The sequence below is a fragment of the Haliotis rubra genome, unplaced genomic scaffold, assembly GCF_003918875.1.
Source record: "Haliotis rubra isolate DU_JTF1 unplaced genomic scaffold, ASM391887v1 Scf482, whole genome shotgun sequence".
NCBI classification, from domain to species: domain Eukaryota; kingdom Metazoa; phylum Mollusca; class Gastropoda; order Lepetellida; family Haliotidae; genus Haliotis; species Haliotis rubra.
Genome location: NW_025767171.1, coordinates 751595 through 779220, shown reverse-complemented (window position 1 = coordinate 779220; position 27626 = coordinate 751595). Strand labels below are relative to the sequence as shown.

General features: G+C 42.4%; 1 protein-coding gene across 1 annotated transcript; it reads left to right on the top strand.

Annotated features, from left to right (window-relative positions):
- The first annotated feature begins 2326 nt into the window (after window positions 1-2326).
- LOC124291129 lies at window positions 2327-27626 on the top strand. Its single transcript, XM_046728035.1, has 13 exons — window positions 2327-2394; window positions 2904-2970; window positions 5498-5724; window positions 6250-6484; window positions 7627-7668; window positions 16712-16938; window positions 17496-17721; window positions 19579-19715; window positions 20216-20621; window positions 21196-21309; window positions 25115-25237; window positions 25620-25742; window positions 27187-27626. The coding sequence occupies exons 2-13, from the start codon at window positions 2910-2912 to the stop codon at window positions 27552-27554; spliced, it is 2289 nt and encodes a 762-aa protein (XP_046583991.1). The 5' UTR covers window positions 2327-2394; window positions 2904-2909; the 3' UTR covers window positions 27555-27626.

The window sequence follows — 27626 nt, the reverse complement described above, 5'->3', positions numbered from 1 at the left end:
CCGGAACCTCCGCTGACCAACCGATTAAGGTCTCCGCACATCATACAACTCCTTGCAGCGACATTACCAGCACCAGAGACCACATGTATGGCCTCTGCAAGCACAGATACTTAGATACGTCAGCTGCTGTACAGAGTATTCACGTGGACGACATTACGCCGCTGGGTATTTCCAGTTTCCCGTTTCACTGGGGCTACCCACACCGAGCTGATCTGTGGAGGCGGTAGTAATCTTGTGTGAACAAACGAGAGAGAGAAAATAGGACTACATTCAGAAGATTAAACATTTCCTGGGGATAACAAGATAAAATAGCTCCCAATCTCATTACCATACAGTATTAATATACGCACTTATTTCGTTTATGCGGTTAGGATATTAAACGGAAACTATTCTGGTGCTAAAATAGGGTATTTAATATCGGAATGGCTAAGAAGGTTAGCCATTTAGAAATGGGATCTGAATATTTGAAAACATTGAGGTTTTGACAATTATAATGCTCTGATTGGAAACAGAAATATGAAAAAGGTCGTGCGCACCATTCAAAGAATTAAATGTTTGTCAATAAAATACTCTCCCAAAAAAGAAACGCATCATGAAAATAGCAATTTCATGTAGCAATGAATTAAAACGTGGTTCATTTTACAAAAGGTTTTGCTCTGTTTATGAGTCCTATGGTGTTTATGTTTTGAAACATCACAACAAAACGCACCATCCGTAAAATACCCGTATTTAACAGCATGATTTTCAATTTCGGCGTGTAGTGTCACAGAATACACAATTCACATGCAATGCACGTGAAAGTTGGGGATCAGATAGTCTCAATGATGGGTATAAAAGGTTGATCGCTGTCTGTCGATTATTCACTGTATTTGGAATATTGTTGACGAACGCAAAATGCCACATCCAACTGAAGCCAACCGTCATATCGCCATTGGTTTGCTTGAAGCTGGCCAGTCTCAACGTGCAGTTGCCCGACGCATGAATGTTCACCAAAGCACCATTTCACGGCTCTGGGAGAGATATCGCCGGCAGAATGCGGTAGCAGATGCCCCTCATAGTGGGCGACGTCGAGCGACCACTGCGGCGCAGGATTGCTACATCCGGGTACATCACCTGCGTCATCGAACAGCTACGGCGACCAGTACCGCTCGACAAATACCCGGATTGGGGCGGCTTTCTGCACAGACCGTCAGGAACAGGTTGAGAGAGGCTGGTTTACGTGCCAGAAGACCTTGGCCCTGTGCTTCGACAACAACATCATCGACATCGAGTTCAATGGTGCACCGACGTTCAGGCCTGGAACCTACCGAATTGGCGTAGAATCTGGTTCAGTGATGAATCACGATTTCTATTGGAACGACGCGATGGAAGAATGCGGGTGTACAGACGTCGACGTGAACGTTTCGCCGACGCTTGCGTTGCCCAGGTGGACAGATTCGGCCGGGGATGTGTTATGATGTGGGGAGGGATCACCTGCCGTAGGAGAAGTGATTTGGTGATGATCAAGGGCAACCTGACAGCTCAACGGTACTGTGACGAAATCCTACGCCCACACCTCCTTCAGATCACACACCTGATCGCCAGAGGGAGTTGTTTCAACAGGACAATGCCAGGCCCCACACAGCACGTCACACTAGAGACTTCCTCCAGAACCACAACATCAATGTGCTCCCCTGGCCCTCAAGATCACCGGACTTAAACCCGATCGAACATCTGTGGGATGCCCTGGACAGACGGGTGCGACGCCGTAACCCTCAGCCCCAGACACTTCAGCAATTTCGCTATATTTCATTGACTCATAAAGCCTACAAGATGTTTCAAAATAAACATAAAAATACAGTTGAAATTCCTATATGCGTTTCTTTTTTGGGAGAGTATATATATCTATAAACGCAAAACGTTTTGAAGTCAAGTAATAAACAAAATGGGAAAATAATGGACTTGGGTATCAGAGAAAGATAGGACATGGGGCTGCAAGGGTCTGGTCCAATGAGCCACAGTTCCCTCTGCAGGAAATGACCCAAAGTTATCCCGTGTAGTTAATGATTACGGGGCGGACCAGGGATTTTGGAGAAGAGGGGTGGATGCACATTAACCAAGAAGTCCAAACGTTGGGGAGATCGAGGGTAGCATCACCGCCCCCCTCTCTGGATCCGCCCCTGGATTAATTAATCGTATGCTTATCGCCCTGTATGTTCACCTTTCCGGCGTTGAGGTGTGATTGTACGAGCGCTTCGTCAACCATGGCCCCCGACACGACAATCTGATGGGCGTTAGCGTGTCTCAGTGATGCACGCTTTTCTTGAGATTGTCATTCTTGACACGTGACACACATGATTACATTTCACCCAACTTGGATTGGTAAATGTGCGTTGCTCTCCAAACAGAAGCTGAGTGAGTGATTTGCAGACTATCAGTATTTATATAATCGTATACTTATTTCAAGTCAGTTAGGACATATCTCTTCATCAACTGTCGATCCTCCGATGTCCGTAGCCCTAACTTGGGGAAATCACAGGGGGTTCGTCATGTATAAACCTGATGGTTTCGAGGGAAGGGAAATACACATGGGCGATGATTACGATGGGGTCATCGAACCTGCGTTCCTAAAACTTGCCTTTGTTTGACAAATCACACCCCTTGTCTACATGTATTATGATTTCATTTATGTAGGGTTAGGCTGCTGAAACAGCACCATTTTGAGCAGGGATGAAATCTGTCCCATAACTGAATTATAGAAGCTCATATTAGTTTCATATCTGCTTGGTACTGCGTGAAAGAGACATAATTTTGAAGAGCAACATACATGTTTGTGCATTACTGTCGCCATATCGCTTCTCCATGTATGACTTAAAAATGTAGGATTAGTTTCTTTTGCCAACACCATGTCTTCTGTTTGACAGGCCGGCATGGAGCTACACCCTCTATGGATCGTGTTGATGTTATCACTGGTCAGTGTGGCCAGCACAGGTAGGGGCGATGTCTGTATCCACTTTCAAGAAAACATGCCTCCATGTCTCGGGGGCGGTGGGGTATCTTAGTGGTTAAAGCGTTCGCTCGTCACGGCGAAGACGTACCATAATATCACATAACAAGATGTACTATAATATCTCATAACAAGATGTACTATAATATCTCATAACAAGATGTACTATAATATCACATAACAAGATGTACAATAATACCACATGACAAGATGTGCTATAATATCACATAACAAGATGTACCATAATATCTCATAACAAGATGTACTATAATATCACATAACAAGATGTGCTATAATATCACATAACAACATGTACCATAATATCACATAACAAGATGTACTATAATATCACATAACAAGATGTACTATAATATCACATAACAAGATGTACTATAATATCACATAACAAGATGTACCATAATATCTAACAACTAGATGTGCTATAATATCTCATAACAAGATGTACTATAATATCTCATAATAAGATGTACTATAATGTCACATAACAAGATGTACTATAATATCTCATAACAAGATGTACCATAATATCACATAACAACATGTACCATAATATCACATAACAAGATGTACTATAATATCACATAACAACATGTACCATAATATCACATAACAAGATGTACTATAATATCTCATAACAAGATGTACTATAATATCACATAACAAGATGTGCTATAATATCACATAACAACATGTACCATAATATCACATAACAAGATGTGCTATAATATCTCATAACAAGATGTACTATAATATCTCATAACAAGATGTACCATAATATCACATAACAAGAAGTACCATAATATCACATAACAAGAAGTACCATAATATCTCATAACAAGATGTACCATAATATCTAACAACTAGATGTGCTATAATATCTCATAACAAGATGTACTATAATATCTCATAATAAGATGTACTGTAATATCTCATAACAAGATGTACTATAATATCACATAACAACATGTACCATAATATCACATAACAAGATGTGCTATAATATCACATAACAAGATGTACTATAATATCACATAACAAGATGTACCATAATATCTCATAACAAGATGTACCATAATATCACATAACAAGATGTACTATAATATCACATAACAACATGTACCATAATTTCTAACAACAAGATGTGCTATAATATCTCATAACAAGGTGTGCTATAATATCTCATAACAAGATGTGCTATAATATCTCATAACAAGATGTACTATAATATCTCATAACAAGATGTACCATAATATCACATAACAAAAAGGACCATAATATCACATAACAAGAAGTACCATAATATCTCATAACAAGATGTACCATAATATCTAACAACTAGATGTGCTATAATATCTCATAACAAGATGTACTATAATATCTCATAATAAGATGTACTGTAATATCTCATAACAAGATGTACTATAATATCACATAACAACATGTACCATAATATCACATAACAAGATGTACTATAATATCTCATAACAAGATGTACTATAATATCTCATAACAAGATGTACCATAATATCTCATAACAAGATGTGCTATAATATCTCATAACAAGATGTACTATAATATCTCATAACAAGATGTACTATAATATCTCATAACAAGATGTACTATAATATCACATAACAAGATGTACTATAATATCACATAACATGTACCATAATATCTCATAACAAGATGTACCATAATATCTCATAACAAGATGTGCTATAATATCTCATAACAAGATGTACTATAATATCTCATAACAAGATGTACTATAATATCTCATAACAAGATGTACTATAATATCACATAACAAGATGTGCTATAATATCTCATAACAAGATGTGCTATAATATCTCATAACAAGTGTGCTATAATATCTATAAGATGTACCATAATATCTCATAACAAGATGTGCTGTAATATCACATAACAAGATGTACTATAATATCTCATAACAAGATGTGCTATAATATCTCATAAGGTGTGCTATAATATCTATAAGATGTACTGTAATATCTCAGAACAAGATGTATTATAATATGTCATAACAAGATGTATTATAATATCTAATAACAAGATGTGCTGTAATATCTCATAACAAGATGTGCTATAATATCTCATAACAAGATGTACTATAATATCTCATAACAAGATGTGCTATAATATCACATAACAAGATGTACTATAATATCTCATAACAAGATGTGCTATAAGATGTGCTATAATATCTCATAACAAGATGTGCTATAATATCTCATAACAAGATGTGCTATAAGATGTGCTATAATATCTCATAACAAGATGTACTATAATATCTCATAACAAGATGTGCTTTACGATGTGCTATAATATCTCATAACAAGATGTGCTATAATATTTCATAACAAGATGTGCTATAATATCGCATAACAAAGCACGGGCGATGGGGTAGCCTTGTCGCTTTAAGGTATCATCAACTTTACTCATTCCCTATATGTTCTCGAATATTTACAGATTTCATTGGCTACAAAGTGACGTCATCAACTCCATCAGACGGTGGATATACATCAATAGTTCTTGAAGGGCTGCCTCTCGCAATTGATGTCGTCACAGGGTTCTACGTAACCATGGCTACAGCCAATTGCCCAATCAAATTACAGATATGGAGGAGATTGTCGTATCTCAAGTATAAACTCATTAGTGAAACATATCTCAGTTCATCTTCTGTGGGGCCTAACAATGTAAGTGTCACAGGGCTACCAATGCGTTAATTAAGTAGTTTCCAGTCATTGTTTTATCAAAAGATTTTCAAATCGATTGTCGCATCATAAGTACAGCACATTGACATTGCATGCGTGTTACAACCACTTCGTTTTTGACTGACAAGGCGCAGTAATTACCACGCATTTGAAGTCGGGGCGCAGGGGTAGCCTATTGTTTAAAGCGTTCGTTCGTCACGCCGAAGACCCGGGTTCGATTCACCATATGGGTACAATGTGTGAAGCCCATTTCTGGTGTCCCCCGCCGTGATATTGCTGCAGTATTGCTAAAACTAAACCTAAACTCACTCACTCTCTGCATATGAAGTCAGGTACCCACCCATTGACAACCCACTTTCATCGACCTGTAGCAAAGGTCATCAAAACGTGTTGATATAAATAAATATATTTCTTTTTCCCTTTTGTTATTGACTTGGAAACAAACACTTTATGTCAAACCTATCGGCACTTGATACCGCCACCGTCATCACGTCGTCTAACTTTCAGATCCCCCTGCCAGAATCGGAACAATTCATCATCTACAATGGTGACAGGCTGGGGTTTTCGTCTCTCAGCCCCGCCAATTCCTGTGTTGCCTATACGGTGACAACTGATCCTGGAGATGAGTCTCAGACCCTCCGTTACACCTTCAGTAGCGGCATCCCACCAGTAGAGGGCAACACCTACACGTTCGACCAGTATAAACAGACATTCCGATACGGTCTAGGCATCCAGGTGAAGTGTACGTATTCTGATATACTTCAACGTTAAGGACATGACCATGCTAACCGCAGGGAGGGATTGTAAACATGACGAGACAATGTAGACCTGGAGATATCTCCACAGAACTGGAAAGCTAAATACGTCAGTAACAGCCTATCAGTTGTATTCATTAATTTAAACATAATCGGAAAGTGTTAACTCCCTTTTCATTCCTGTTTGTTCTGAATCTTGTCTTAGCAAAAACTTTCTCTCGTTTCATCAACAACTCTTTAGCTTTGCAGAGTTGCGCCCCTTAGCGCTGATAGGGTCCTGTAATCGTGGTTTCGTATTCACAGGGATACGATAAACTGAAATAACTGTCAATTAGAGAGGGTCGGTACTAACAAACGTCAAAGACTGCATGTGTATACAAGATATGGTCACCTGAGTACACATGTCTGCCAGCAGGGGTTTTAAAAGGTCGCTGTAGAGTTGCCTCCTCTAGCTGGTTGGAAACATTGGTCGTTGGCCCCTGTCTGGATTCAACATCCGAATGTCAATACCATGCTCGTTGTGAACGTCCCTTGCCACTTCCCTCCATCTAGCTCTGCCACGTCGTCATATGACGTCAATGTTAAGGCATAGTTGAATCCCAAGTCAACTATCCACGATCAGGATCTCTTAACAATTTACTATTACGTAATGGTTTCTTGAAGAATCTTTTTTTTAAAAAACCCAAGCTTCTATATCTCGGCGAAAATAACGTTTAGTGTTGACCATTCAACGCTGTAGTGTTGACCATTCGACACTGTAGTGTTGACCATTCAACACTGTAGTGTTGACCATTCAACACTGTAGTGTTGACCATTCAACACTGTAGTGTTGACCATTCGACACTGTAGTGTTCGCCATTCCACACTGTAGTGTTGACCATTCCACACTGTAGTCTTGAAGTAGTCTTGACCATTCAACACTGTAGTGTTAACCATTCAACACTGTAGTGTTGACCATTCAACATTGTAGTGTTGACCATTCGACACTGTAGTGTTCGCCATTCCACACTGTAGTTTTGAAGTAGTCTTGACCATTCAACACTGTAGTGTTAACCACTGTAGTGTTAACCATTCAACACTGTAGTGTTGACCATTCAACATTGTAGTGTTAACTCTGTTCTATTATCAGATGGAAGCCAGCACCGACAGTTCGTCATGGCGGGCACAGAGAGTACGTCTCATTATATCCCAAACAACTTCAGCTGAGTTCACTCCATAAAGACAATTCAAAAGGAATCATGTTGACTTTCACTATTGCATTATTGTGTCATCCCGGTTTTACATTACATTTAATTTGTCCTTATCCTGACTCGTGCAATTTGCTTACCGCTCCCTTTCTCCCGAGGTACAGTGGAAACCTCTGTCAATGTTCCTTGGAACAGTTAGAAATAGCTCACCCCAAAAGGGCCTCATTTCCCGCGTTCGTGCAACAGCACCCCACGTGACCATGTGCTCGTTGTCTCTCTCTCCATTGTCGCCCACCTGGACGGTTGGGAGGATTCAACCAAGTTAATCCATTTTATTCAGTATCCAAATTAATGCTAGGTTGTTTATCCCATACCCTTTATGCATCATAAACATGGGTTATTTTACGTATCTGGGCTGTACTTAACTTCAACTTATAACGTATGTGAGAGTGTGCTGAAGGCTAATGAGAACGTGTTCTCTGTGCAGATACAGGCTATGAGTTCACAACCCACACCCTGTGTGCCCTTCGTGTATTTCTTACTCTTGTAATTTCCTTAAAAGGTGTAGCTTTTGTGCCCAACTAGGGGACCTTGAATTTACCAATTATCTGTTTGCCTTACAACGCAAAGAGATAGACAAGAAAAGGCGGGAAAACTCTAGGGCTTCGGCTGCTGTTTCATCTAAAGAGAAGTCCCTCAAGCACTTGGCTGAACGTGAGTTCGTTCCTGTTTCGTTCCCTGGGGACGTCGGCTGATGAGTTTCCCGTACGGGATTCTGCTGTTGACCTCGTCAATAATGGTATATTTACGAAGTCCAACCGGATGAAGAGAAAATCTACGACACGAGAGGAGTCATCTCTACAGAAGCTTGCGAAGTTGAAGCAGCTGACCGGGAAGAAGTCATCCGGGAAGCAGTCTTCCACTGTTACATTTGGTGCCCTGTCTGTCCTGGATGAAGGAGAGGCCTTCGCCCAACTCTACCCCTTCTGCCAGCTCTACCCCTTCTCCCAACTCTACCCCTTCGGCCAGGCTCCTAACTTTACGCAACAACCGGACTTTGTTGCCAACATTACCAAGCAAGTTCTGATGGCCATTCGACAACAACAGCGTCCTCGCTCCACGTTGGATAAACCGGTGATGCAGTCGACTCCCGCCTCATCAGTTCTTGAACAATCCCATGAAGACTTTGGCGTCTCTTCACCCACTGAGGATGGCCCGCAGGAGGATGACAAGAAGTACTCGCTTGGATTGCAAATGGCTTGCCGATTTCATCACCAACCAGAAACTTGTCACCGGCGGACACTTGCTGCATGGAGGAGGATGACATCTCTACACTGCCCATTCTTCAGGCCGCCTTCGCAAAGGCTAACAAAGCCCAGGGTCTACCTAGACCGTTTCTCAATCCCGACTTTGCTAAAGCACCTGAGATTGATGATGACTTCTTCCTGATGAGTGACTCCAAGTCCAGGTCGTATAAAGTGGAAGATAAGAAACTGGCGCAGCTTGATACTACAACCCAGGGGGCCTTCTTTGGTTTGGTGATGTCACGTGCCATCAACGAAGCGATGCTGAATGCCTTGAGTAACCCGCGGTCGGACCGGGAAAGAATGTTTTTATCTGCTATGGTGGCTCAGAAAAGGAATCAAGAGTTTGCAGCGGACCACATGAGTTCTACTTCAGCGTGCATCACTCTCCTACGTCGACAAGGTCTCTTATACTCATGCAACTGATCGGATCTCTTCACTAAGCCGTTATTACGCAAGCCTTGGGCAACATCGACCATTTTTGATGGTGCTATTCGACAAGTCAGCAAAGAGGTTGCACAAGACTACAATGTCCAGATGCTGATTAAATCTCTCCAGACGAAATCCATGTTTAAGCTGAATCAGAAGGCTCAAGAGAAGCCGTTTACTACCGCCAGGAGCTCCCGGACCTCGTCTTTTTGTAAACCATCGGATAACTCCAGGGGAAATTCCGACAGAGGCAGGACTTACTACAGGTACCGTCCCCGTCGTTGAGGATACGGTTGCAGACGACTGGCGCCTTCCACCCCAGTCGTTCCCGTACAATCCTCTACCATTGGTGGAGTACTCATGAGGTATTGGCAGAATTGGCGGTCAGTTCAAAACCCTACGTATCTCAAGTTACAGAATCTAGATAAAAGATGTACCGTAATGTAACCATTCATCCATCAATTATAAACTACCCCGAAAAGAACTCAGGCCGAAGGTATCAGAGGCAGTTCAATCTCTTCTCACCAAAGGGTCCGTGGAGATTGTTCACCCGGAAGACTTGATGCCGATCTTCTACTCACCGATTTTCCTGGTACACAATTCCCGCAGGGTGAATACATCCACAGGCCCTCGTGTCTTTGCGAAGATTAAAGATTAAAATAATTCAATGTTTGAGATGACTCCCGACTCGAAATGCTACACAGTACAATACATTATGACAAGGCCGGACACTTTGGTACACCCCACTTCGGTATGCCGATTGCTACACTACCATCGCATGTGATCGATTATTACTTAATGTGAACATAATCATGGATGATTGGCCTGTCGATCACCTATCATGAAACCTACCAATTCTTTATTGTTATTTCTGCAAGTTGAAACCCGAGTTTGCCTCTTAACTAAACGATCTTGACAAATGGATGACGATATGTCCGCAAAAATGGGTGTGTGGTCGAAGCAAGCCCTCTGATTGGTCAGCGCTTGCAAATCTGCAATTCTTTATAAATTCGTGGGATTTTTTTCTTTCATCGACTGGTTAATGTAAGAATAATTTTTTCTTATCCTGACTCATGATTTTTTGCTTACCTCCCTTTCCCTTGCGAATGGTAGTGGAACACTTGAATCCCTTGAAGTTCCCGAAGCGGACGTAAAAATACACTCACCCACGAGTTACCCCCTTTTGCCCTTTCCCGAGCAAACAGTCATGTGACCAGCCTTACTTGTCACTGTCTCCCTTTTCGCCCAAGCGGATGGTTGGGCGAGCACTGGAGTCCCGTATACCGCATTATATCCTTTTTGTTTAGGTCCTATTCTTCAAAATTACGCTGTGTATGGATTTGGCAATAACTACTATGTATTATATGTAAAAACATTGTAAACATTATTTGTATTTGTGTCATAATTTCATCGTAATGTAACTTTGTTTACATTTCATGAAATCTTGCAGTGTTAGCAGGCACAGGTTATCCGTGGCTTATCCTCACCCCCAATGCCTTTCGTGCATAAAACCATGTTCTTCCAGCTTGCGCTGTACTTATTGTGTTGATTTATCAAATCTACAATTTAATCAATATTTGTCTTATGTCTATAGACGTGCCATGGATCGGGTGAGGAATTCATCTCAAGTTACGGCTGATATAACAGGAGATCAGCCTGCAAACCGTATGTTGATTGCTACTGCGGAGATTCATAATACTGGTGCTATGTTGAGTATGTTGCAGGGGCAGTCTGCTGGTACGGGGGCCAAGAAGAGATCGGCTACAACGCAGTTGACTCCGACTCAAGCTAAGAAAAAGACTTCGTCTTCTTCTACATCGCAGAAGAAAACATCTGTTACCAGATCGGAGGGTAAATCTACGCGGCCTAGTAAGTCAACGCTTCAGAAATCCTTCAACGAAGAGATGTTACCTCTGCATGAAGTAGACGTTTAGATGATCCCCCCGTTACTTCTACCCGAAGTACCTACGAGATCGGCGACTCAATCGACTTCCACGACTACTAGATCGTCTCCTGCAACTGTCACAGCAAGCGGGCGGTGGGGTAGCCTAGTGGTTAAAGCGTTGGCTCGTCACGCCGAAGGCCCGGGTTCGATTCCCCACATGGGCACAATGTGTTAAGCCCATTTCTGGTGTCCCCCGCCGTGATATTGCTGGAATATTGCTAAAAGCGGCGTAAAACTAAACTCAGTCAGTCAGTCAGTCAGTCAGTCACAGCAAGCCAGCTGTTTGACGAACTGCCACCAACTTCTCAACAGAGTGAAGTCGAGACACACAACTCATCAGCGTTCGCGAACCGCTCTTCTACACAGCAGCAGCTTCAATCAACGCAAAACTTTGATCCAGGTGAAATTATGAGACATTTCACCAACCAGATGATGGCCAGGATGGAACGTAGGTTCGAGGAAGAAGCGAAGGCTCAGCGAAGCCTCTCATCTACTGACATCGTGCGAAACCTACCGACCTGCACGAACCCACGGACCTACGCGAACCTACTCCTCATAGAACTACGTCTCAAGACTACGTTGGCGAACGTACACCTTTGCGAAGGTCTCCACAGTCTGACGACTCTGTCATCTTGGAAGAGGATAGAAGACATGAGATACCTACTCACCGTTCTTCATCTGTGAACCCTCAACATTCGAGAACATCGAAGGATCCATCTCCTACATCTATCCGCTCTAGATCGAGATCTCATATCTCTCACAGATGTTCGCGAAGTCACTCAAGGTTCGCGAAGGGATAATCTAGCGACGGAACTTGGCAAAGAGAAGGCTCACATCACAGAGGTTCGCGAAGAGATGAATCCACAGATAAAGGTTCGCGAAGAGAGGACTCTCAAGATAGACGTTCGCGAAGGAAGTAATCTTCAGACAGAGGTTCGCGAAGGGATACAGGTTCACAGAAGGATGATTCGCGGAGGCATAGCTCTACCGATCAGGAGATAACTGATGAACAACTAGACTTCGTCTTCCCGGACTCAGAGGTTACAGCTTGGATAGCCAATGGTTTGAACTTGGAGTCTCTTTCTAATGATATAGATGAAGTCTAAACTTATAAGATGCGTAATGACGTCTTTGACTCGGTGACTATTCCTCCGATTGAACCTATATCCAAGATACCTTCTAACCTACGCACAGCTTGAGAAAGCTGCAGACATCTACAAGATTCGAGAACTCTTAGATCTACAGGCAGATAACAGCAACGCAGACATCTACAGGGTTCGCGAACCCTAGGGTTAACGAACCCTTACATCAACAGGCAGGATGTTATCGTCGACTCTATTACCATAAGGCTGGATAAAACGAAGCAATGATGAAAACGGATGGTTTTGTCAGAGTTTATAACTCAACAAAAAGATCTACAACATGTGCGATCTCTACAGTTTACAGCCTGCACAACTCGACAACCTGCACAAACCTTACACCTATAATAGGTTCAGTTTCGGACTACAACCTACTTGATGAAAGGAATCCCTTCATCTACACGGATGCTGAGGTCTTATACCGGGTAGCAGATGGCCTGCGGATATTGTCATTCACTCACTCACTCCAACCCAACAGAGATGTACTGCATATACGCTGATGACTTCGACTCCAATATGATATCACCTATGAAGCCGATATCTCAAGTACTGGAGAACCTCAAGGCGACCTTTGTAAAGGGCTTAAGGTTATCAACGCCTTCAAGAATCCTTGAACGGACGTACAGATGATATTGTTAACACTCGACACTCAGCGCAACACTTGGAGCAACCCTTATTCAAGAGGTTTATATGAGCGGCGTAGAATTACGCTCGCTTTACTCAACCAACTAATTGCACCAGATTTTATGTAGGCCAAGTTGCTACAACACCGGTGACGTCATGCTTGAAGCTCATTGGTCCACGTCAGACAACGCCTCCCAGCAAGTTTACTCACTTACAAACAAACCCGTGGTACGGGGAAATACTTCATCGGCAGCCTTGGAAACAGTATACAACTACGGCCTGTTATCATCATGGGAATCCAATGGAACATCCTACCGTTTGGAATATCATCGGCTCTATGATTATTCATACGAATAATCAAGCCTATCGGCACCTATCTGCAGCATCGAGGTCTACGCAGTGCCAGTTATCTGGACAACGGCATACAGGTTCTTCAAAGTGCCAATCAACTCAGACAGCAGCATAGCTGAACTTCACAATTAAGCTGCTCACGCAACTAGGATGGCTAGTGAACCTGATGAAGTTGGAGTTAGAATCAAACAAGATCTTCAATTGCTGTGAATAAGAATTATCACAACACAGAATCGAATTGTGGTCCCAGAAGATCATTGGGTCAAGATACAAGCCAAGAACGTGCTTGCAGACGCTCTCTCCCGACCACTGCACCCGTCACCTACGGAATGGATGCTCCATCCAGAAGCATTTCGGCTCATCATAAGGGAAATAGGATCCCCATGCATACACCTGTTTGCCATGAGGTTCAACAAACAACTACAGACGTTTTTCTCACCAGTTCCAGATCCTCAAGCCTGGGCAACAGATGCACTGAACATATCATGGGAAGGACTAAACGCTTATGAGTTTCCACCACTGATATTACTACCGAACGTACTGTTGAAGATCAAACAGACTCTGTCGCTACAACTGACCTTGGTCGCGCCATACTGGCCACCGAGAGTATGGTTCCTAGACCTAATAGAAGATCTCGGAAGTCCAACAATCAAGTTACCAGATTGGCCGAACCTACTCATACATCCGCACACCAAGCAAGTCCACGGGAACCAGACAGCGTTCCAGCTACACGTGTGGACCGTATCAAAACATGTTTTGAAGAAAAGAGGATACTCCGCCAGGGCAGCCAAGGCAGTAACCCTAGCGTTACGCAGATCTACTCGTAACCTGTATGATGACAAGTGGCTGAAGTTTGAGACTTATGCAAGGCGGAAAGGCTTCATTGCTATGAAAGCTACTCATCCTCAAGTGGCGGAATACCTGTGTCATCTTAGACAAACCAGACATCTGAAAGGTTCGACATTATCTACATACCTCGCTGCCATCAGTACAGTGATTACCATGAAAACAGGCATCAAGTTGACGAAAGTACCAGAATTACTTGCTCTGCTGAGATCTTTTAAACTGGAGGACCAGCAAAAGAAGTTCAGAGCTCCGGCCTGGGATCTGAATGTAATTCTACGTCATCTTACAAGTGATGCCTTCGAACCTCTAGATCAGACTACATTCGAGCTGCTGACACAGAAGACTCTGTTCCTGCTTGCGCTAGCCACGGCAGATCGGATATCAGAGATACATACGCAGGACTTTGGTCGAACCAGATTCGACACGGGGCAACATGCTGCAGTTCATCTAGGACTTAGATGGGACTTCACTGCCAAGAACCAACTACCTGGTCAGCCAGATAGACAGTTCCACGTACCAGCGCTATCTACAATCCTCGGACCAGAGGATATAGAGGACTTATCCTTGTGTACGGTCAGAGCCCTGATGATATATCTTCAAAAGACTAAGACGAGGAGAAGGAAATTAAAGCGCCTGTTCATCCCATTATCCACAGAGACAGATACAGGACGTATCTAAGGACAGCTGATGAATCCACGAAATGGCTTGACCCGCCACCATTCCGTCCGATTCTATAAGCAAAAGATCATGAGTCGGGATAAAAAAAAAAATGTAATTTTTCAAGTAAAATTGATATTTTTATACTTATCCTGACTCATGACGAGAAGCCCTCCCAACCTCCCCTCTGGAAACACTTCGGATTTCACAGCAGATCCAAGTGCATGGGCAGAAAAATCAGGAGAGAGTGACAAGTAAGGCTGGTCACAGGAGTGTTTGCGCGGGAAAGGGCAAATGGGAGGTAACTCGTGGGTGAGTGTATTTTTACGTCCGCTTCGGGAACTTCAAGGGATTCAAGTGTTCCACTACCATTCGCAAGGGAAAGGGAGATAAGCAAAAGATCATGAGTCAGGATAAGTATAAACATATCAATTTTACTTACTTTTTTCGGGCAATGGCTTCTCAAAAGAAAGCATCAGTTGCAAATGTCTCCTAAACAAGGATTAACCAACCAGAGGACTTGCTTTGACCACGCCTCCGTTTTGTGCGGACACATCGTCATCCATTTGTATCAAGATCGTTTAGTTGGGGATCAAAATCGGGTTTCAGTCGACTTGCAGAAATAACAAAGAATTAGTAGGTGTCGTGAGTGGTGCTCGATATGCCAATCATCCATGATTATGTTTACATTAAGTTTTACTCGATTGCATGTGATGGTAGCGCAGCGATCGGCAAAGCAGGCAGGTAGGGTACGCCGAAGTGTCCGGCTTGGTCATAATGTATTGTACCGTGAAGCATTTCGAGTCGGGGTCATCTCAAATGTTTTATGGTTTTTTAACATCTTCAATCCTGGCAAAGACACGAGGGCGTGTGAATACGTCCCCACTCTCCACTGTTGGTCTTGTTTAAAATTTTACCGTTGGCTTATGGAGAGAGTGGCAACTAGCATATGGTCACGTGGGGTCCTGATGAACGAGCGCGGGAAAAGGGACCCTTCAATAAATTTTAAGGTGAGCTATCTTTAACATTGACAGGTTTCCACTGTACCTCGTGAGAAAGAAAGAGATAAGCAAATTGTATGAGTCGGGATAAGTATAACATATCAATCTTATGAAAAAAATACATTTTCTTAGAAAATACTTTTCTTCATAGTGTGAGACATGCACAGAAAAACAGAAAGGTAGTTGTTGTACTGTGTCAAGGTGTTACTCTTGTGCATTTTCGACCAGTGCCCGGGGCAGTGGGGTAGCCTAGTGGTTAAAGCGTTGGCTCGTCACGCCGAAAACCCGGGTTCGAATCCCCACATGGGTACAATGTGTGAAGCCCATTTTCTGGTGTCCCCCGCCGTGATGTTGCTGGAATATTGCTAAAAGCGGCGTAAAACCAAACTCAGTCAGTCAGTCGACCAGTGCCCAATGCCAGTTGAACTAAAATCCAAGGCTCTTACCCGTTCGTACCCGTAAAGATCCGAGTAAGAACTGATCTTCAGCAACCCATGCTTGTCGTAAGAGGCTACTAACGAGATCGGATGGTCATGCTCACTTATTATGCTGATGCATGCCAGCGTACCCCAGCTGCGTAGACAGATGTTCATCGTGTTATAGACTAAATTAGTCAAAACAGACCGCTGGAATATTGCTGAGTGCTGAGTTAAACAGTCAGTCAAACAATGTTAACCATTTATGTCATATCTTACAATCTGTTCTTTCCACCCATTACCGACGTCCAACAGAAGTGATCGGTCACCACTTGACCACAGACAAGATGGCACCAGCAGGGAGGATCACCATCATCCTTGAGGGTCTGATGCTCACGGAGGGCAAGGTCAGCGGATATTACGTCAGACTTGCCAAAGCGAACTGTCCAATCAGACTACAGATATGGAGGCCAACTTCTGGTCGGTCTTACCAGCTTCTTGGGGAGACGAACTTCGAGTCAAAGAGTACAGGCTATTTCCATGTACGTTTTATGAAAGTTTGAATAATGACAGTTGGTACCCGTCACATGGCTCGGGGAACAAGTCGTCTGTAACATGAGTGAGTTTAGTTTTGCGCTGCCTGTAGCAATATTCCAGCAATATTACGGCGGGCGACCCCAGAAATGGGCTTCACACATTGTACCCATGTGGGTAATCGAACCTTGATCTTCGGCCTGATGAGAAAAGGTTTTAACCACTAGGCTACCGCACTGCCACTTCTGTAAAATGAGCAGTGTCTTGACTTTATATTTAATTTCATATCGTTCATGTTCTACATTCTCGGTATCCATGCTGTTGGCCCAGGGGCACTTGTCATTTGTTGACAGCCTAAAGGAGGCGTTGGCTTCACGTACATGTATGTGATACACCTCAGATTATTTGAAACAACTATTTTACAATAACTGTCCTCGTTAGTTGTTAAGTTTCTCTTCCTATCTGTGTCGCTTCATTTTGGTTTTAATTGAATGAAATTTCGCTGTGATAACCGATATGCATACTCACTCACTAACTCACTCACTCTGCTAATTACGTTGCTTAGATTGCCTCATCTAAGCTCATCGCAGTGACTGGAGCAGACAAGGTCGGGTTCACCACCCTGGACGACACCAGCTCGTGTGTTCCTTACCTGTTCGTGTCGGACAAGAGACGGTCACAGACAGTCTTCCATGACTTCTTCTCCGCCAACCCTCCCACTGTCAACTCCACCCAAATCTTCAGCGCCCTCCAAACTACGTACCTCTTTGCTGTGGAGGTAGCCGTTGTTGGTGAGATAAATGCGAGACGTTGACGTACCACACCACACACACCACGCCCGCACGCAAACACACACACACACGCCCCTACGCTCCCTCCCAGACATCCCCCTTAGTGCCTTAACCCCCCCAAATTAAATCCTTAAATCCGGCTTCCATCAACCCGTGCTTGTGTACGGTGCGATACTAAGTAACTGTAGTCACGATCGCTGACTTCACTGTCATCGTATTCAAGTTTCATAGATCGATGCTCATGATTTCAATCAAGAGTAATGTCTTTGAAGGCATTTAGGGGCACATAAATGGTGAAATTGTATGGACATGAACTTCTGTAATATGAGACACGACGTTTCTGAAGATATTCTTATATGTGAACATCAATACTCCTGATGGAGTAAGAATATACTCCGAAACGTCCTGTCCCGCATATCAAACAAGTTGACATCTATAACTTTTCACCTTTTAATCACCAGATTGTCAAGATCAGATAATTTGTTTGATTGGCATTGTAGAACTGAGTGGTATAGAGATGACAAGACTTTATGGATGATCAACTTGCCGATGTAGGGTAGTGAGATGCGAATGGGAGAGGAGTCGGGCTTGCTAGTGGTAGTCTTAGGTGTTGGGTTGAGGGTGGAGTTGATGACACGGTCAACTATCCCACTAAACGTGTTGACCGTGTCATCAACTCCACCCCCACCCACCCTCCACCCTCCACCCCAGCACCCAAACCCACCACTAGCCAGCCCGACACCGCTCCCATTCGCATCTCACTACCCTACATCGGCAAACTTCACATGACATCACTCGCTTACTTAAACAGCAGGCGGCATAGACACTTACTTCTCCACGGCCACACCTCTCAAAACTATCTTTGAGGCAAACGGTGGGAAACACACTACAAAACAACAACAGCCTAAAGGTGTGGTCTACAACATCAGCTGCGACTGTGGCAGCAACTACATTGGTGAAACATCCAGACCACTCAACATACGCATCAAAGAACATAAGACATCCACAAACAAAGCAGACACCAAATCAGCCATTTCGGAACACATCACCAAATTTCCTCAACACAACATCAACTGGGACACTGTCAAAACACTTACAAACAACAAACATGATTACAACCCACCCTGGCTTCTCATCACCTGCCTAACTGACATTCCTCACCACTGTCTTCCCATTAATTAATTCCCCACCACCTTGGCTTCTGCCTAATTAACTTAAATTCGCTAATTGTAATCTCACTCATCTCATTTATCATCTCAGCTCTTCATCATGCTATTGTAGCTCATCATGTAACTTTCTTTGATGCTTTGTTTTTCCATCCTCAGTATTTTTATCTCTTTATCTTATCTTGTATATAAACTGGTGTACCCCACCATTCCTCCATATGCTTGAACACGGAATAAGAATCTATACCGAAACGTCGCCATTGTCAAAGTAAAGAAGTTGATCATCCATAAAGTCTTGTCATCTCAAGACTAGATAACAATCATATAGCTGGAATAGTGCTGAGTACGGCATTAAATAACCAACCAACCAACCATATTCGTAGTGATTGTTGGTTTGTTAGCATCCTGTCCGTGTTCTAGGCAACACTAACACGTGTGAGGCTAGCATCACCGGGCTTACCTTAAGTTGACACACAGCTACGTAAGTGAAGTACTGTTCAGTGTAGCCGTTAAACTATATTGACTCATGAGCTCTTGTATCACCACCAGACATATCTTTGTTCCAAACATACCGGAGATCATGCATGATACAAGTGTCGTGAATATCTTCAATGGGGATCTCCTCTGCATTAATTTACCAGGATGTAATATGACTGTTAGTAAACCATTAGCTCACTCATTCAACTTGCAGAGTCCTTCCTTGTGCTACCGGGACCTAGAGGATCCGCCGGGGCTACCGGTATCCAGGGTATACAGGGTCTGCAGGGGCCCACGGGAGAAAGTGGGGTCAGAGGCGACCAAGGGCGTACTGGGGAGCAGGGACTGCAGGTGCTCTCTGTTGTACTCTTGTTAACTGTCCTCTAATATATACCAGCATCATGTAGTTTCTAACCATTGATACCCATTCAGTCGATGAAAATCATTGTGATAATAGTGTTGTAAAAATGCTGAAGACGTTTGTTCAAAATTGCCTCTGTTCATCCAGGAGTGAATGGGTAATCGGTGGGTTGTCATATGACTTTACCTTCTAACACCTCTCAGGCAGCTTTGATAATACTGTCTCAGCACCTTGACCAAGCATAAATGCGTGGATACATGTGATGTATAAATGTCCAGTATTATGACTATTTCAGTAATAATCTTGCATGCATTATGATTGGCTTTCCATCTTAATTATGTCCAAAATACCATCCAAACGCGTTTTTCTTTATAGAGGTAGGTCCCAACGTCTACATTCATGCAACTGGTACTCCAATTGCATTAAATGTGTTTGCTGTCGACTAATTATAAATTGAACTACGTATCCATGACAACGTGTTTATTGTCAGGGTGACCGTGGAACAGACGGCCCAGTAGGTATACGCGGTTCTGTAGGAAGCAGGGGTCAGGTAGGACCCGTAGGCCGGAGAGGCCCACAAGGAGGAGCTGGAGCTTCTGGTCAGGTCGGTACAGTTGGTCAATCTGGGGACAAGGGCATGGTAGGCGACACAGGAAGGGAGGGTCAACTTGGACAGATGGGAAGCAAGGCTGGAAGAGGACCTCAAGGACAGCAGGGCATGACTGGCGACTCCCCAAAGGGCGAGGAAGGCGACCAGGGACCACGGGGACCAGCAGGTGAAGTAGGCCCAGAAGGAATGCCAGGAGAGATTGGTCCCCAGGGAGATGACGGGCCTACTGGCATGGAGGGCGCTGATGGGGCGCCAGGAGTTCAGGGCTCCATGTGGACGCCAAACGGTAAGAGCTTATTCCTAAAATGTATATGCCATGGGCGTACGCGGAAGGGGGCTTCCTGGGGAACTGCAGTTCCTCTTTTCTACCAACAGCGTAAGAAATATGAACATGCTGTGTTGATAGCGACTGAGTCTCTAGCTTTAGGTCAGGTTTCTGTTGTGCAGGGAAGTAATCATGTCATGGTCTGTTTACATGAATGTTCTTTTCTGTCTGATCACCCTTTTTGTTTTCCTTGCACAATTCATAGTAACTTTTCATAGCTAACGGTGCTCAAAAATATTAAATATACCGCTTTCACATGACTGACCTTACGACTGTGAGGTAGCCTAGTGGTTAAAGCGTTCAATCACCAGGATGACGGCACAGGTTCGAATAACAACATTCCATCCCTTGCATGGGCACGGACGTGGGGTAGCCTAGTGGGTAAAATGTCTGCTCGTCACGCCAAACACCCGGGTTCGATTCCCCTCATGGGTACAATGTGTGAAGCCCATTTCTGGTATGACCGCCGTGCTGTATAAACTCAAATATTACTGAAACAACGTAAAACTCACTATGGTTAGGTGTTATTTTTCAGAACTATGCAAGCAGATCAACGTGACATGTGAGCAGGAATGTACGAGTAACGGTATGAAGGCAACATGTACCTGCAGACCAGGATTTCGGTTGAAGGATGGCTATAAGTGTATTGGTAGGTGAAGTGTTAACAAGTGCCAAGGGTAAATCAGCTACGACAGTAAGGATCCATGGGTGGACTAACAACATGGTACTGTGTGTAGAGTCTGTGTCCTTTAATACAGAATACAGCCTCTATTACACTATGGCTAATATCTGTAATAACTTTGATACAGAATACAGCCTCTATTACACCATGGCTAATATCTGTAATAACTTTGATACAGAATACAGCCTCTATTACACCATGGCTAATATTTGTAATAACTTTGATACAGAATACAGCCTCTATTACACCATGGCTAATATCTGTAATAACTTTGATACAGAATACAGCCTCTATTACACCATGGCTAATATCTGTAATAACTTTGATACAGAATACAGCCTCTATTACACCATGGCTAATATCTGTAATAACTTTATTACAGAATACAACCTCTATTACACCATGGCTAATATCTGTAATAACTTTGATACAGAATACAGCCTCTATTACACCATGGCTAATATCTGTAATAACTTTAATACAGAATACAGCCTCTATTACACCATGGCTAATATCTGTAATAACTTTGATACAGAATACAGCCTCTATTACACCATGGCTAATATCTGTAATAACTTTGATACAGAATACAGCCTCTATTACACCATGGCTAATATCTGTAATAACTTTGATACAGAATACAGCCTCTATTACACCATGGCTAATATCTGTAATAACTTTGATACAGAATACAACCTCTATTACACCATGGCTAATATCTGTAATAACTTTGATACAGAATACAGCCTCTATTACACCATGGCTAATATCTGTAATAACTTTGATACAGAATACAGCCTCTATTACACCATGGCTAATATCTGTAATAACTTTGATACAGAATACAGCCTCTATTACACCATGGCTAATATCTGTAATAACTTTGATACAGAATACAGCCTCTATTACACCATGGCTAATATTTGTAATAACTTTGATACAGAATACAGCCTCTATTACACCATGGCTAATATGTGTATTAACTTTGATACAGAATACAGCCTCTATTACACCATGGCTAATATTTGTAATAACTTTGATACAGAATACAGCCTCTATTACACCATGGCTAATATGTGTAATAACTTTGATACAGAATACAGCCTCTATTACACCATGGCTAATATCTGTAATAACTTTGATACAGAATACAGCCTCTATTACACCATGGCTAATATCTGTAATAAGTTTGATACAGAATACAGCCTCTATTACACCATGGCTAATATCTGTAATAACTTTGATACAGAATACAGCCTCTATTACACCATGGCTAATATCTGTAATAACTTTGATACAGAATACAGCCTCTATTACACCATGGCTAATATCTGTAATAACTTTGATACAGAATACAGCCTCTATTACACCATGGCTAATATCTGTAATAACTTTGATACAGAATACAGCCTCTATTACACCATGGCTAATATTTGTAATAACTTTGATACAGAATACAGCCTCTATTACACCATGGCTAATATCTGTAATAACTTTGATACAGAATACAGCCTCTATTACACCATGGCTAATATCTGTAATAAGTTTGATACAGAATACAGCCTCTATTACACCATGGCTAATATCTGTAATAACTTTGATACAGAATACAGCCTCTATTACACCATGGCTAATATTTGTAATAACTTTGATACAGAATACAGCCTCTATTACACCATGGCTAATATTTGTAATAACTTTGATACAGAATACAGCCTCTATTACACCATGGCTAATATCTGTAATAACTTTGATACAGAATACAGCCTCTATTACACCATGGCTAATATCTGTAATAACTTTGATACAGAATACAGCCTCTATTACACCATGGCTAATATTTGTAATAACTTTGATACAGAATACAGCCTCTATTACACCATGGCTAATATCTGTAATAACTTTGATACAGAATACAGCCTCTATTACACCATGGCTAATATTTGTAATAACTTTGATACAGAATACAGCCTCTATTACACCATGGCTAATATCTGTAATAACTTTGATACAGAATACAGCCTCTATTACACCATGGCTAATATTTGTAATAACTTTGATACAGAATACAGCCTCTATTACACCATGGCTAATATCTGTAATAACTTTGATACAGAATACAGCCTCTATTACACCATGGCTAATATCTGTAATAACTTTGATACAGAATACAGCCTCTATTACACCATGGCTAATATTTGTAATAACTTTGATACAGAATACAGCCTCTATTACACCATGGCTAATATCTGCAATAACTTTGATACAGAATACAGCCTCTATTACACCATGGCTAATATTTGTAATAACTTTGATACAGAATACAGCCTCTATTACACCATGGCTAATATCTGCAATAACTTTGATACAGAATACAGCCTCTATTACACCATGGCTAATATCTGTAATAACTTTGATACAGAATACAGCCTCTATTACACCTTGGCTCATATCTGTAATAACTTTGATACAGAATACAGCCTCTATTACACCATGGCTAATATCTGTAATAACTTTGATACAGAATACAGCCTCTATTACACCATGGCTAATATCTGTAATAACTTTGATACAGAATACAGCCTCTATTACACCATGGCTAATATCTGCAATAACTTTGATACAGAATACAGCCTCTATTACACCATGGCTAATATCTGTAATAACCCGTGAAGATCCGCGATAGGATTGGTCCTCAACCCCTCGTTACAGGCGACTAACGGTATCGGGTTGTCAGGGTCGCTGACCTTGTCATCGTATTCCATTGCGTAGAACGATGCTCATGCTTAATCACTGGATTGTCTGGCCAAGACTCGGTTATTTACAGATTGCCGCCATATATCTGGCAACATCCTATTGTTGAGGCGCAAACCCAACCCGGCACTAATACAACTAACCATGCAGTGAACATCACTTCTTCACCCTGAGTCCAGATGAAGATAAACTTCTGATCCATCGTCCGAGAATAGAAATTACAGGTTACGCGTTTGGAAGAAGCCGGATATTTGCCCTTATTTAAGTAGTTAGCCTAAAAACGTATTTGGGGAGAAGGATTCTCCATCGCCATCCGGCGTGTTAACTGTTTTACATTCCCCTCCAAACATTCCAACTCCATTAAGCGACTCCAGTCACTCCAAGTGTGGTGGATGTTGGCCAAGTGTCGACTGAAGTAGAGCAGCTATCTCATACAGCAGATACGTCAGAACATTCCGGGGAAGAGAAGCATGCAGCACGATCCCAACACTGGTCATCAATTCTTCAACGGTAGACTATTCTCCATCATAGAACAGATCATTCGCTTGACTTATCAGTAGTTCCAGAATTCTAACATCACCACCCAGGCTGGGGAGTTACAGAAAGGCCCAGCTGAGAGTCCAAAGTTCGACAAGATGCTCCCACGCGAAAACACATGACATCCGGTCGGGACCCAACTTTGAAACTTTAAGATAGGCACATCATACATGGTGTAATTTTTCGGATCAAAGAAAGGGTAGTGCTTTAACTCTATAACAGGCAAGTTTTGTTGTCAAGAAGGGACCTGTAGAATATGGCGGTGGTCTATAAATAATCGAGTCTGAACCAGACAATCCAGTGATCAAAATCATGAGCATCGTTATACGAAATTGGGATACGATGACATGTGTCAACCAAGTCAACGAGCCTGACCACCCGATCCCATTAGCCGCTTCTTTCGACAAGCATGGGTTGCTGAACATCAATTCTAACCTGGATCTTCAATGACTACATCGTGTGAAGGGTTCCTCTGTTTCAGACATCGACGAGTGCTTCTTCAGGAACGGCATGTGTCAACACTACTGTATCAACACAGACGGTAGCTTCCGGTGTGACTGTCCTCTCGGTCTGGTGTTGTCCAAGGATCAGTACAGGTGTAATGGTGAGTCTCAAACTAGTTGGACGTCACATTTGACATCGGAACAATTTGTTTATTAAAACGGTAATTTTGGAATTATTTTGAATTTTGATATGTTATAGCCCGTAGCTCTGTAGTGACAAACCACCGTCAAAGTTGTTTGGGCACAGGTGTATGGTTAGCTAATGTCCGTTAATGCATCTGGTTTGTATTGTCCTAAATGCTTTAATGTGTTCAAAAGATTTCATAAACACTTGATCTGAGAGGTTGCTGACATAAATAAATCAAACATGCTGTTATTAGGGACCTGGGTTATGAAGCTGTTACAAATTGCTCAAATCAGCGTTAAATCCAACTCACTCACTTATCAGATTACTTCACGATATTCCTATTATATGTTGACCAGACGTGGACGAGTGTAAGCACAGCGGGAGCCGGTGTAGTGCGGGTCAGACGTGCATCAACACCTGGGGGGACTACTACTGTGCCGGACCCTGGGAGGAGGAGTCCTTCGTGGCGCGTCTCATGAGTAAGATTTTTGTAGGCATACGGAGATTAGATCTCAGTGCACAATATGTTTTCGTGAGAGTCCGCCAAAAAAAAGATCGGAAGGTTACCAATATGGAATAGATCGATTGCACAGATCGTTGCTAAACACGCTTAGTTTCTATCACTGTTTTGCTTCGGCAAGATTCACTTAAATATGAATATGATTCCATTGAATATTACACTGACGGTGTAGAGATGCCATTGAGATCAGAGCAAATGGGTGCATGTTGCTTAAACCAAGGCCACTGAGGGTTGCGAGTCTTAGCCAGCAAACCTTTGTCTGACGACATGAACTTGGTCCGCGCCAACTGGTTACGGGATCACATTTGATGGTCGCACATTTTGACTAGGGGTGACTATTGAGGGGGAAACAACTATTGCGATAGGGGTAGTCTATTGCAACATGCTATCGCGATATCGATAGTCTGTTGCGATCAACTATTGCAATAGTTTTTTTCTCCTTGAATTGTCTAATTTAAATGTCTAGTTTATATCAAATAAAAACAAGTTGAAGTAGTTTCAGTCTCTTTTTATAACTGACAAGCGTTGAAACCCAGATCAAGTAAACAGTTAAAACATAAACCCAATAAAAGAGCAAGTCTGCACCCAAACAATGAAAAAAAAAAATACCAAACATAAATATTTAATAGAAATAAATAACCATCCAAATACCCATTTGGATTGAGAATTTAGCAACGCAAGTCAGTTATTAAACTATCGATAGTTACACATACTATCGATGCATCGATGGGTTTCGTTTCTACCATCGATTAATTGCAATCCATCGATAGTTCGATGCATCGTTACAGCCTTAATTTCGACCACCTAGTCCACATTCAGTTTGAGCTGTTTATGATGAATGCTGTCATTGATGACGAAGATTGTTGCTTGTTAGCTGTGGCTTTTAGTCCCTGTTCTTAAGAATCGGATGGCGGGATTAGTTGTTTAAAACGTAGCGGTGGGATGACAACACTGTCGTCGTCTGATGGGAGAAATTAAGGACACGAGACGTACATTCGGTATAAAGAAGTGAATGGTATTTGCAAAATATTAGGTGAACACTTTCCAAATCAGATCACATGTGAAGATCCGGGTTAGAATTGATCTTAAAATTGAATGGGTTACTGAAACCCATGCTTGTAAGAGGCGACTAACGGGATCGGGTTTTCAGGCTCGCTGACTTGGTTGACACATGTCATCGGTTCCCAATTGCATAGATCGCTGCTCATGTTGTTGATCACTGGATTGTCTGGTTCAGACTCGATTATTTAAATCGCCACCATATAGCTGGAATATCGCTGAGTGCGGCGTAAAACAACTCACTCACTCACTCCAATCAGAACATTTTTAACTGGCATTTACATTTTTGTGATTATCTTTATGTAAATTATGATTCATGTAGGCTCTCTTTGTTATTTAACCAGGTTCAGTGTCCACCGTTCCCTTGGTAACACGTCACGTGATGATTGGTCTCATTCTGTGGTTGGTTCTTCTCACTCTCCTCACCATCATGGCCATCATCCTCTTCATCCCGGAACTTACCGGAGGAAACCAAAGACACCCGAGAGAACCGGTCATTCCAAGAGGTCATCGACCGGAATTTTATTACCCAGCATTCTTTCCCCGGATAAGCTTGGACCGGCGACACAGTGTGGACAAAGTGGATATGGACGCTGCCACGCCTCGGAGGATGAGCACGGACGAGGCCAACGCTGGTCAGGAGGAAATGTACTCCCACGTTCAGAGGGGCGTGGCTGCCGGAGGTACAGAACGGAAGAGATCGAATTTGTAATCGCCCGTATGTTTATGGTATACTACTTGTTTGACATTTGGTATGAATGCGGTAAATAAACTGTAAATAACG

Coding starts and splice junctions, on each gene's coding strand:
- LOC124291129 (XM_046728035.1), top strand. CDS start 2,910: ATGGAGCTACACCCTCTATGGATCGTGTTGATGTTATCACTGGTCAGT. Junction 17,722..19,578: donor TGTGGAGGTAGCCGTTGTTG/GTGAGATAAATG, acceptor TTCAACTTGCAG/AGTCCTTCCTTGTGCTACCG. Junction 25,238..25,619: donor GGATCAGTACAGGTGTAATG/GTGAGTCTCAAA, acceptor TATGTTGACCAG/ACGTGGACGAGTGTAAGCAC.